Genomic DNA, 12,584 nt, shown 5'->3' with positions numbered 1-12,584 from the left:
TGCTTGGTATCATAAGTGTACCTTTCAAGGGGCAGAGCCTAAGATAGGCTCGTTCGTCTCACCTTATCCTTTTAAATTGCCCTAGCCACTGCCTGCCTGTTGTCTAATGCTTGTCCAGTGACTGTGGAGGGGGCTTCTTCCCGATCACTTTGTTATTCCCACTTCGTCAGCTGCGATCGTTTCTCTTTCCTTCGAAGCATCGCCGGCACTTGCATTACGCTCCAGCTGTGGAGGCACTGGCTACAGGAGTAAATCACAGGAACGCCGCATGCTCGACAGGACGTTCAGGGCAACGTGATCCAATTAAGAAAAGGTGGAAGGTGCTCTCCTCGGAGCCACTGAACGGCCGAGGCCCTGCAAGCTTTTCAGGAGCGTCACAACGTAGCTCATGCATTCTTATGACAAACCATTACAGGTGCCTCAAAATGTTAACACCATAGGCCTGACATGGCGGTCCGTCTTAAGCAGTTGTCCGTAAGTCAGGCGTTCTTAACCTGGGGACTGATTGCATTTACATCTAATCTTGACAATCTGGGCTCTCCAATGGCGACACATTGTGACTCTGGCCAGTGTTACCTGCTCTGCGCTTTGGCTGACCTCTTTCCCCAGTCACCACAGGGAGCAGCAGGCTCTGCAGCAGCTCCATCCCCACCACGCTCAAGGGCAGGGCAGCGTGCCCAGTGAGGCGACGGTCAGCCATCAAGAGCAAGCTTCAGCCACCCCGAGGCAGAAATCTCATCTTTGCACCTAAGCCATCCACCATGCCCCATCACCAAGCCCCAGAGCAGATCACAAATGGGAAAGAAAAAAGAAAGCAGATGGATGGAAAACTCAGAAGGGAAGGAGAGCGGGGTCTGCATGCCATTAACCATTACTTTTCCAGTCTTCTGTACAGTCCCCTATGCTATGGTGCTTATGGTAAAAGATGCCGAGAAACCTCTCCAGCTCTTAGTTCTTCATAAGCAAGAAGACTGAGAAAAGGATAATCATTAACAAGTCATTTTTAATGCTCTGGGCAAGAAAATGCTAAGTCCAATTTGTAATCATCTTGAATCATAAGACTGCAATGTTTCCCTCTGCCCCTTCAACACACCCTGCCATTCACAACCCCAATGCCTAAAGATCTGCCCTCATTTGGCCACTTTTTGCTATTTCATTATTATGAATCATTATGTTCACCACATTTTAGTTGTATTGAAGAAAATAAAAGAAGGGCTTACCATTGGTAGTGTATCAGGCCATTTGCACACAGTCCAATTTCAGGCATGGATGGAAAACACATCTTCAGGCAGCCCTAACTGGGCGATTTGGGAGTGACTCTAGTTTGAATTACTGGGCGTGGGCATGCATGGGGCACAGTCGCGCTCACCCCGAGAGTCCTTGTCTTTGTTCTCAGCAGCGACACTTGGGCCTGCAGTGCAGCCGCATCAGGACCAGGTCCGTTGCTAAGAGCAGACTAGACACAGGCCCTGAGAGTGCTTCATGCCACAGCACCTCCTGCACTTGTGTGAGGGGCTGAGAAGCGATGTGGGGCGGGGCGTGAAAGCCAAGGACAGCCTCTCTTCAGGGGCCTCCTGACTGGTTTGTATAAAGAGGAGGGGAGACCTCTCATTACAGAGGGAACATGCAGGTCCTGAAGATCAAGACTCTGCCTTCTCCTGACGGGCAGTTCATGTTGAGACTTATTAATCACAAAACAAAGTGCCTAACTAAATCCATAACTGAATGATTTAACAAAAAAATACCCCAAACAAAACATGCCATCATTCCAAGTAGCTCCTTTTATTTTGGCTATCTTTTTGTAAAATTAAGAGTTTAAAGAAGCATTTGCCCTATCTAGGGAATCTACTTACCATTCTTTCTTTAGAATTTCTCCCAAAATTAATGAATTTAGGAAGCTCCCGCCAATCCTCAAACTCAGGAGGTTGTGGAAGCTATTTTCCTACATCTCAGTAGTGAGCTAAAGGTTAAATCAAGTGGGGAGGGAAAGGGGTGTGTGATAGGTAGGTTTATAGTGCCAACCTGGCCAATAAACACATGTGGGATTAATTGAAGGTGGAGAGATAAATGGCTCGGTGAGCCTCACCTGTCTGGTCTCTTGCTCTGACGGTTGGACTAGTTACAGTTGCTTTAGCTGGCTCTCTGCCTCAGGTGGCGAGGCTCACTTCCTGCGAGACATCCCTGAGAAGCACATGGACCTACCCCGATGCAGCCCTGGGTGCTGGAGCAGCCGTGTGGAGACCCCTGCCAGTGCTGAGATGCTCACACATTCACTGACTCGGCTTTCCTCCTGCAGTCGGCTTTCTTTGCATATGTTTTGTGAGGTTGAGGAGGACTTTGTAGATCGATGTCGGACATATGGGCTAATGTCGGACTTATGGGCTTGGACTGGACTGGGTTGGGATGTTTAATGTACAATGACCCTTTATCTAAAACTCTCATAAAATATGAGTGTTTACGAATTTCGTTTCTCTAGTCTACCCAGACTAACACAGGGTGTAACAAAATCCAGCCCCCAGTGAGGTTCAATGCTGCTGGGCTTCGGCCAGGAGACCAGGTTTCCTTGTCACCCGTGGGCAGCAGCTTGGGCACATTAAGAAAGGCACACATCTTTGAGTATTGGGAGGCACTGTTTTCTGAGGTATTTCCTGATATGACTGAGTGGCACATTCCAAGAATGCAGGGACCACACCTTACTCATCTTGTGTGGCACTGAGGACAAGGGCTCCTTCGGTGCTTGTTGGCTTAATGCAGTCAGCACACTGGCTTAGGGAAACTGCAATCCCAGACGATTTGTTCACGCGCACCATACGGCCAAAGGGGCTTTGACTGTTGCAAAAGGCCTAAAACACTTGGAAGGAGGTAATCACACTGCCCTCACACCCTCCAATGCAAACGTGTTGAAGAGAGTTGAAAGCAGTTTCCATCAAGCTCAAAACCCTCAACTCTGGGTGTCAGTTGACGATTCACACCAGCCCTCAATCAACAGACAGCCAGACTGATTCTTGGAAGGATCAGGCAATTAAATTCATTTGCATCCCCCCCCCCCTCGCCCCAGCAGAGCTTTTTAATTGGCCCGGTTTGAATGTGTCCCCTTTTCCATGAACCTGCTCTTTCCTGGTGGTCTCAAATGGGATTGGGCCTCAGCCGGGCCTTCTCAAAACACAGATTTCGAAGCCCCACCCTCAGTTTCTGATTTAGGGGGCAGGGGAGGGGGGGAGAGCTAAGGATGGTGTTGGCCCTAAAAATTTGCATTTCTAACAAGCTTCCAGATAAGACTGATGAACCCCTTTTCCAGCCTAGAGAGCTACTGAGAATTTGCTTCTCCTCTTGGGCTGCTGCAAGGTCAGCAGTTCAAAACTGCCAGCCACTCAGCGGGAGAAAGAGTGCACTTTCCACTCCTGTAAAGAGGTGGTCTCAGACACCCACAGGGACCATTCTAACCTGTCTTACAGGGTCGCTATGTGTTGGCATCACCGACTTGATGGCAGCCATTTTTAAATCTTAAGAGTTTCTTAACAAAAGGAGGAGAGGGTGGCGGCTAAGGCTAGGCTAACTAAAACAGATTCTCTGTATTTAAAAGTTGTGCCAAATATTCTGACTATCAATGGAAATACAGAACTTTAATCAGAAGGCACACTAAACAGTGGCTGGAACCACCTCTGAAATGCCTCATGTTACTAATAAAGAGGTTATCAAGAAACAACATACGAAGATGCTTCAAAAAGTTCATGGAAAAGGGGAATTGAAAGATAATGGAATTTTTCTAAGAACTGTTTGAAACCCTTACAGCTGGCAGTTAAGATGCTTTCCCAGGTTTAATTAGGAGACGCAGCCTTCTGAGATCCTTGCTCCCAACACTTTTCTATGGAGTTAACAGAAAATTTAGTCCTCTATACTTTCAAACCAAAAATAACCATTTCCCCCATGAGGCTGAGTTTATGTGAGCGTCCAGCAGTTTCACAAAGCATCCTAACACTGTTTACAGACAACACAGAGAAAATCTCCTAAAAATAAGCTTTAAAATATGCAGAATGGCTGGCATGCAGCATAAAGAACTTAAAATTTGTTGCCAAAAAGTTTGGTGATTTAAAACTTTGCTGTCTTTCAAATAACCAGACAAAACTTGTTTCTTCACCTTTAACCTTACGCAAGTACTTACCGTAAAATACACATGTGAAAGCCTCCATTAACTATGACTAGACAACTATTTTAGGGTACCTTTCCCCATCTGGAGATGAAAAATTGCAGAAAATGTAAAAAATATACAAAAACCATGGTTGGCTGTGCACTGCATGAGAAATGGAACATAATCTGACATTTCTTCAACTAAAACAGGGTGCAAAAATGGCATTGCTTCCAAACTAGCAAATTAAAATAATTACTGGGATAAAAACGTGGCCACTTGGGCGGGTGGCACACCAGCTGCTCGAAATACTCAAGAAACAGCAGACTGACCGACCTCATCGAAAAACTGCTGAGTTTTGCGAAGTATAAATTTTAATTCAGTCAGTTCCAGGAAGTTTCTCTTCAGAGCTTCCTGGTTTGTGTTAATTTCCTTCAGCTCATTTTCAATCTTCTCAAAATTGGCCTAGAGGGAAAAAAAAGGGGGTGGTGGTGGATCAATATGAATTCAAACCAAGTCCACTTTACTTGCTCTGCATTCCTGTTCAGAACTATAACCACCTTGCCAGTTCAAAGGTATCAACACACCAGACACTATGATTTCAGCAGGAACATTTCTTTCTTTTTTTTTTTTTTAATCGTTTTATTAGGGGCTCATACAACTCTTATCACAATCCATACATACATCAATTGTGTAAAGCGCATTTGTACATTCATTGCCCTCATCATTCTCAAAACCTTTTCTCTCCACTTAAACACCCAGTATTAGGTCCTCATTTTTCCCCTCCCTCCCCGCTCCCCCCTCCCTCATGAGCCCTTGCTATTTTGTCATATCTTGCAGGAACATTTCTGTTGAGAAGTTTCTTGCTTAAAATAGTCTTTATCTCTTGATTCTAGTACATACAGTACATTTCTCTCAGGGGATTTTGGATGTACAAAGTAATTATGAAAAAGCCTTTCGGCTGTTTACTTAGTGTCTAGGAGATTAGTACAATATTAGGTTGACTTTAATCCAGTAAGGTTTCAACTTACCAAGGAATTTACTTCGTGGCCAATGACACTGTTGGAAATACTGTTCGATACGATAAATAATGGGATTTACTTAATCCCCACCCATCAGGAAGTTATAACCAATAAATAAGGCTGATAAGGATAGCAAGAACTATTCTACTCTTCATTCCTTTAGGAAAGTGATTTCTGTATATAGTTATAAAAAAAAAATCTTTCTTTTTGCTTACCTCGAGGTCAATCATATCCCGGGGGAAGGGCACTTCTGGGTTTTCACCAGTGTCCATAATTGGAATGTTAGCTTTCCGTATTTCTTTCTCGACAAACCCTAAAGTGACAGAGGGAGAGCTTGACTGCGGCGCACACCCCAGGCCGCCCGCACTGAAGAGGCGCTTCCTGCCAGGGCGCTAGCTCCAAAGAAGAGAAGCAGGCCCGTTCTCCACCGTCCCCCACCTCAAGGAGGATGGTCACCCCACAGCCACCACCTTTCCCTTTCCTGCTCTGAAAACTGGCCCTTAGCCACCTCAAAACCTCCAGCCGCTCCGAGGGAGAAAGACAGGGCTTTGCATTCCTGTGAAGAGTTACAGTCTTGGGAACCCACAGGGGCAGCTCTCCCCTGTGCTGCAGGGTCAGCTTGAGTTGGGGGTGACTCGATGGCAGTGAGTTTGAGCCTTCAGTGGGTCCTTAATGAACACTAGTTTCCGTCCTCATACATAGCTCAGATTGAAAGGCGGCTGTGCTGACATCTAAAATCAATGGTGGTCCTAATTCTCAGAATTGTACGATGCAGTTCTGCTATAAAGCCCTGCCCATGAAAATGTAAGTGAGTGCTCCAGCCTGCAGTCCTGTCATCTCAAATTGGGGTTTTCATTAGGCACCACGTAGCCCAAGCACTACAAGCCTACCTGCAACAAGAAATTCCTCCTAACACTGGCACCACAAGTTTCCCTCTTCTCTTATCCCTTGCAGTGTTTTCTTTATTTATTAAGATTAGAGTCACTTAATTAAGAAAAATGACTCGTTACAGAAGCATCAATATTTTAAGTGAGGTTTTCTAGAGAATCATAAACAGCGAAGCATGTATATGTGTATAGATGTGTGGGAAACAGAAAGATTTCTCCCAGGTTGTCTCCCCCAAACATATCCCAAACTTAGCTGCTTGCTACATGTGGCGAATGATTGTACACTTGGAGGTCAACAGAAGTAGGTCAGGGATTATTCTCCCTAAGGGGTCTCAGCGATCTAGAGCAAGCAGTCACCACTGTTTGTCCCACAACAAGGAGGACCCACTCCCTTCTGATAAGGATAGTAGTTGTCTGTTTTCTTGTAGGAGACCCCAGAGATGTCAAGCCTACCCAAGGGTGACCAAGGTTAGGCTGCCATCATGAATCTAGGGTCCGCCTACCTTGTCACATGTATACCTCTAGTTCCTCCCTTTCCTATCGTGTGCACCCCCAGCTCATCCCCTTCCTGTTAGCCTATGCCCATTGTATATTCCCCTCCTATGATGTGTATGCCTATTGTATAGCCCCTTCCTGTGACATGTGTGGTTACCTGTAATCATGCCCCCCTAAGTAGATATAATCCTTGGTTAGCAATAAAGTGGGCTGGCCGGCTGGCTCCGCCCAACGCTCTCCTCCTCACGGCCCACACTGTGCGCGCACCTGGTTGGTAAGATCATGGCCATCCAGGAGGTGAGCATGCTACCATGAAATGTGTCTGACTTATTTATTTGACTCTCTCTTCTATCCCTCATGCTCTCTATGATTTACTATAATCGTTATGTATCTTAACTGCACAATTGCACCTATCAAACCCATGATTAGCTGGCCTCTCTGTAGGAGTATCTTGACATGCCGCGCCCCACTGGACACCTAGAAATGTCATTGTGATGGATGGCATTTGAACTTTTGTTGGACAAACGTCTCACCTTCTAGCATACAAATGCCTTACCAAGGAGTCAAGTCATTGTTATTTCTTACTTCCTAGATCTAATCCACAGAATGCCATCCATGTCAAAAACCAGTACAGTGTCTTATGGAAGGGAAGAGTGATCAAGGGCCCTGCCAACTAAATTATGACAGGGCTAGAGAGTTGACATATTCTTAAGGTAGGACAGTGGAGGTGTATTGCCAAGGCAGACTTGGCATTTCAACTTGATTTAGAATAGGCCATTGCTTAAATCATGCTTCAATGAACCAACCAAATAAATGATTAGATCTCTTTCTAATATATCAAAGTGAAATACTGGATGAATAATATGCTTAGTGAGCTCATACTAATAAACTCAGATTGATTCAACTTTATGTTCCTTGTACCATGATCCCATACCCTCAATAGCTATTTTCACACACACCCCAAGTTCTTGTTAGTATTGAAAACAAAAACCTCAGTCATCAAGTCAATGCTGACTCACAGCGATCCCCTGTGGGTCTCTGAGACTGTGACCGTTTAGAGGAGTAGGAAACCCAGTCTTTCTCCCCTGGAGCTGCTGGCACTTTGATTTGCTAACCATAGGGATCGCAACCCAACAAGTAACCACTATATCAGAACAATTAAGCAGTGAATTTGGAGTGTAGGGTTCCTGCTCTTGGATCACATGTTGTACTTCCCTTCTTGGGGCTCACTGTGATGAACCCAAAATTGGCAGATCAGACGGGAGGTAGGTTGCTCACATCCCAAGAACAGAGGCGAAAGGATGACAAGTCAGATGCAGAACTGAGAGCAAGTGAGTTTTGCCAGCATGTCCCTGTCCATTGGATGCAGACCACACCCTCCAGGAATCCCCACCCCTCCCTCCCCCCACTAATTGACTGCTCATCAGATCTCAAAACGGAGGATGAGTCGCGATCATCTGTCAAGCCACTGAGAAGATGCATGGCTCAGCGAAGTGACACCTAATCTTAACAACCGTAATCATATAAGACTGAAATAGACATACGAAGCTTTCGATCCATTTCTTCACATCTTCTAACTTCATTCACAAATTTCCGCTGGAAAACATTCACATCTGGATTTAGCTGAAAAAAACAAGCATATTATCAGACAAATATTTAAATATTGCCGTCTACTCCCTATATTTTGCAAACACCATACGTACCCTGCAGAGTGAAACCTACACTGTGTCCATGTAGGGCGTAGCATGAATCAAAAGTACCTACTGAGCCACATAAACGTCTTGGAGACCAGTTACACCAGCTACAAATACAAACCACCGCTCTCACTGCAGCAACGATTATTAACATGCATGCAAATTAGGCAGCGTATCATAGTACAAATTATTTTTTTTCTAAGGCTAAAAAATCTCAGTGACCTTACCCCTTAAAATTTGGACAATGTTGGGAAACCCATCACAAAGCTGGACATACAGCCGCTGCCACCCTCGAAGGGGATGAATAACAGAAATGTGGGTGAAGGGAGACAACAGACAATGTAAGATATGAAATAGCAATATATAATTGATCAAGAATTCCCAGAGGTGGGAGGGGAGGGAGAAAGAGGAGCTTATACCTAGGGCTCAAGTAGAAAATGTTTTGGGAATGATGACGGCAACATATGTATACATATGCTTGATACAATTGATGTCTGGAATGTTCTAAGAGCTGTAAGGGCTCCAATAAAATGATTTTAAGAATTGGACAATTTTGTATTTTGGGTGTTCTTCCTCTCCTTCTCCATCTAGCTCAGCTTCTGGGGTTATTTGCCCAGCATCCAGACTGAATCAATATGGTGATAAGGATACAAGCCTGATACACATCTTTCTTCTTTTTTATCTTTCTTCATTTGAAACCACAGCTTTAAATGACTACCTCTTAGTCTTTGTATAGGTTCCATAGGAGCACAACGGTTTTAGAATTCCCGTTCTTCCCAATCTTATCCATAATTTATTATGATCTACCCAAATGTCAAAAAAGAAAAACACACTGGACATCCCCTTACAGAAGGGTGGCAGGGAGGTGAGGAGCCAGTCAGGGTGCTGTGTAGCAACGATGAAACATACAACTTTCCTCTAGTTCTTTAATGCTTCCTCCCCTCCCACTATCATGATCCCAATTCCACCTTGCAAGTCTGGCTAGACCAGAGGATGTACACCGGTACAGATAGAACTGGAAACACAGGGAATCCAGGGTGGATCATCCGTTCAGGACCAGTGGTGAGAATGGCAAAACCGAGAGGGTAAAGGGAGGATGGGGTGGAAAAGGGGAACTGATTACAAGGATCTACATATAACCCCCTCCCTGGGGGATGGACAACAGAAAAGTGGGAGAAGGGAGATGTCGGACACTGTAAGAGATGCAAAAATAATAATAATTTATAAATTATCAAGGGTTCATGAGGAGGGAGCGGGGAGGGAGGGGAAAAATGAGGAACTGTTACCAAGGGCTCAAGTACAAAGCAAATGTTTTGAGAATGATGAGGGCAACAAATGTACAAATGTGCTTGACACAAAGGATGTATGTATGTTTGGATTGCGATAAGAGTCGCACAAGCCCCCAATAAAATGATTAAAAAGAAACAGAGACGGCACCGTTTTTCTGGAATTCCCTGTTCTGAACCAAGATCCAGCTGAGATCAGCAATGATAACCCTCATGCCATATGTTCTTCAGAACAGTTTCCTATCAACTTACTGCTGCAACCATTTAAAACGTATCCTCAGCGAACCACAGTGGCACCGTGGGTTACGCGTTGGGCTGCGAACCACACGTCAGACGTTGGAAAGCACCACCGCTCCACGGGAGAAAGAAAGGCTTTTTACGCCCATAGAACCCCAGAGGCAATTCAGCTTCAGGTCTCTGGGAGTCACCATCAAGCCAATGGCAGTACATTTTTTTTAAGTGTTGGGCAAAATTTCACTTGCACGTAATAGTAATGATTTTGTTAAAAAACGTTTTAAAAATCTTTTCATTGGGAGTTCTTACAGATATTATAACAATCCGTTAGATCAAGCCTGTTGTACACAATTGCTGTCACCATCATTTTCAAAACATCTTTCTTCTTGAACTCTTTGATATTAGCTCTCCTTAATAATTTTCACATTCTGATTAATCACCTTTCCTTGGAATGGGCACAAATATGGATCTCTTCTAGTTGGTTGGTCAGGTAGCCGTCTTCCGAATTTCTTGGCAGTGAGTACTTCCTGTGTTGCAGCTGTTTTTTATTATTATTTTTCAAACATCTCGATTGGTCTTCTGTCAATTTCTGGAGCGCAGCTTAGACTTTTTCCTTCAATAACACCGGTTCTTGGTCAGATGCTACCTCTTGAAATAGTTGAGCGTCTATCAATTCTTTCTGGTACAGTGACTCTGTGTATTTCTTCTATCTTCTTTTGATGCTTCCTGCATCATTCAATATTTTGCCCATAGAATTCTTTAATATTGCCATTGAGGCTTGAATTTTTCTTCTGCAGTTCTGTGTTAGTCTGGGTATACTAGAGAAACAAATTCATAAAGATGCGTAAGTGTGTAAGAAAGAGTTTTATATACAAGAGGAAGTGAACATTGAGAAAACACCCCAGCCCAGTCCAGATCAAGTCCCTAAGTCCAATATTAGCCCATACGTCCGATACCAATCTATAAAGTCCTCTTCTGACTCAGAAAACACATGCAATGATGCTGAATGCAGGATGATCACAGGCCAGTGGGTAGAAAGTCTTTGGATCCAGTGGTGTTGTAAGCATCTGAGCGCTGGCAGGGGTCTCCACATGGCTTCTCCAGCACCCAGGGCTGCATCAGGGTAGGTCCATGTGGCTTCTCCTAAGGGATGTCTCACAGGGGGTCAGCTTTGTCAGTAGAGTTTCTAGAAGGGAGTGAGCAGAGAGAAGAGTCTCCCGCCTCCAAGGAGGAAAACAGGAGTTCCCAGAATCCTCAGGAGAAGGCCGAGGCCTCATTGGCTATGACCCGATTGACAGACTAGACTCCTCCCTTCACTCTTAGTCCTCTCAAATTGACACCAGATGATGTAAGAACCACAAGTTCTTTCAGCTCAAGAAATGTCCAGTGAGTTCTTCCCTCCTGGTTTTCTAACTCTAGGCTTTTGCATATTTCATTATAATATTTTACTTATTCTTTTTGAGCCACCCTTTGAAACCTTCTGTTCAGTTCTTTAACTTCTTATTTTTTTCCGGTTGTTTTCGCTACTCTACACTTGACAGCAGCTTCTACTTGGACTTGCAAATGAGCAATTGATGGTTTGTTCCAGCCAGCCCTTAACCTTGTTCTGGATGATTACTTTGAGCTTTTTCTCCATTATTGTTTTCCACAGATGTGGGTGACCAGATTCTTGTGTATTTCATCCGGCGAGGTCCATGTGTATAGGCACCACTTACGGTATTGAAAAAAAGTATTCCAATGAGTAAATTGTTGGTCTTTCAAAATTCTATCATGTGATACCCTCCTGCATAATTTCTCTTGCCATGGCCATATTTTCCAATATAGATCATTCTGTTTCCAACTTTTGCAGGCAATCACTAATAATTACTAATGCATCTTGATTGCATTCTTAACTGAAATCATACTACAGAAGTGGATATAAGATGTTCATTTTCTTCATCTCTGACATTAGTGGTTGTGTGTAAATCTGGATAACTGTCATGTTATTTGGTCTTCCTATTAGGAATATAGATTTTATCCATCACTTCAAGATAGAGCTTAAAATGTTCTTTTTGATGATGAATATCAGTGGTTCTCAACCTTCCTAATGCTGCGACCCTTTCATATAGTTCATGTTGTGGTGATCCCCCAACCATAAAATTATTTTTGTTGCTACTTCATCACTGCCATTTTGCTACTCTTATGAATCGTAATGTAAATACCTGATATGCAGGATGTATTTTCATTGTTACAAATTGAACATAATTAAAGCATAGTGATTAATCACAAAAACAATATGTAGTTATATATAATATATATATTGTGAAATATTTATTTCTAATGACAAATAAACGATACTTTGTCTTGAAGCATGGTATAGCATGGGTAACATTCTTCACGCCAGGTACCCGTATGTGGGCGTATCTGCAGGTGGGTGGACCAGCCTGGAGACAGATAGAGAAGTGGTGTCTCGGTTCCTAAGACCATCAGAAACATGGTGGTCTTAGGAAAGGGTCGTTCAACCCCCAAAGGGATTGTGACCCACAGGTTGAGAACCGCTGATGAATATGATAGCTTATTTTTGCTTTGTAATGCCCAGCACAGAATGATTATCTGATTCAAAATGTCCAATAGCAGTCCATTTCAGTTTATTGATGCCTAGAATATTGATCTCTATAGGTTCTGAGTTAACTGTGCCAGCCTGGCCAATAATCACATGTGGGGCTAATTGAAAGGCGGAGGGATAAATGGGTGGTGAAGCCTCACCTTTCTAGTTCTCGGGTCTCTTGTTTTGTGATGGTCGCACCGGGTGCAGCTGTCTTAGCAGTTCCCTGCTTCAGCTTGCAAGATTGACTTCCTAC

General features: G+C 43.9%; 1 protein-coding gene across 1 annotated transcript in view; it reads right to left on the bottom strand.

Annotated features, from left to right (window-relative positions):
• ATP6V0A1 (ATPase H+ transporting V0 subunit a1) overlaps positions 1-12,584 on the bottom strand; it is a 60,807-nt gene that overhangs the window by 39,011 nt on the left and 9,212 nt on the right. The window contains exons 3-5 of the mRNA XM_045299448.1: positions 8,075-8,153; positions 5,364-5,461; positions 4,463-4,591 (exon numbers count right to left, since the gene is read on the bottom strand). Coding sequence (XP_045155383.1) covers positions 4,463-4,591; positions 5,364-5,461; positions 8,075-8,153 — 306 coding nt within the window. The remainder of the gene's footprint in view (positions 1-4,462; positions 4,592-5,363; positions 5,462-8,074; positions 8,154-12,584) is intronic.

This window comes from Echinops telfairi, unplaced genomic scaffold, assembly GCF_000313985.2.
Source record: "Echinops telfairi isolate 266 unplaced genomic scaffold, ASM31398v2 ScPeMD7_7458;HRSCAF=8496, whole genome shotgun sequence".
NCBI lineage: Eukaryota > Metazoa > Chordata > Mammalia > Afrosoricida > Tenrecidae > Echinops > Echinops telfairi.
Note: the sequence above shows the minus strand (reverse complement) of the source record. Positions and strands in the feature narration are given on the sequence as shown.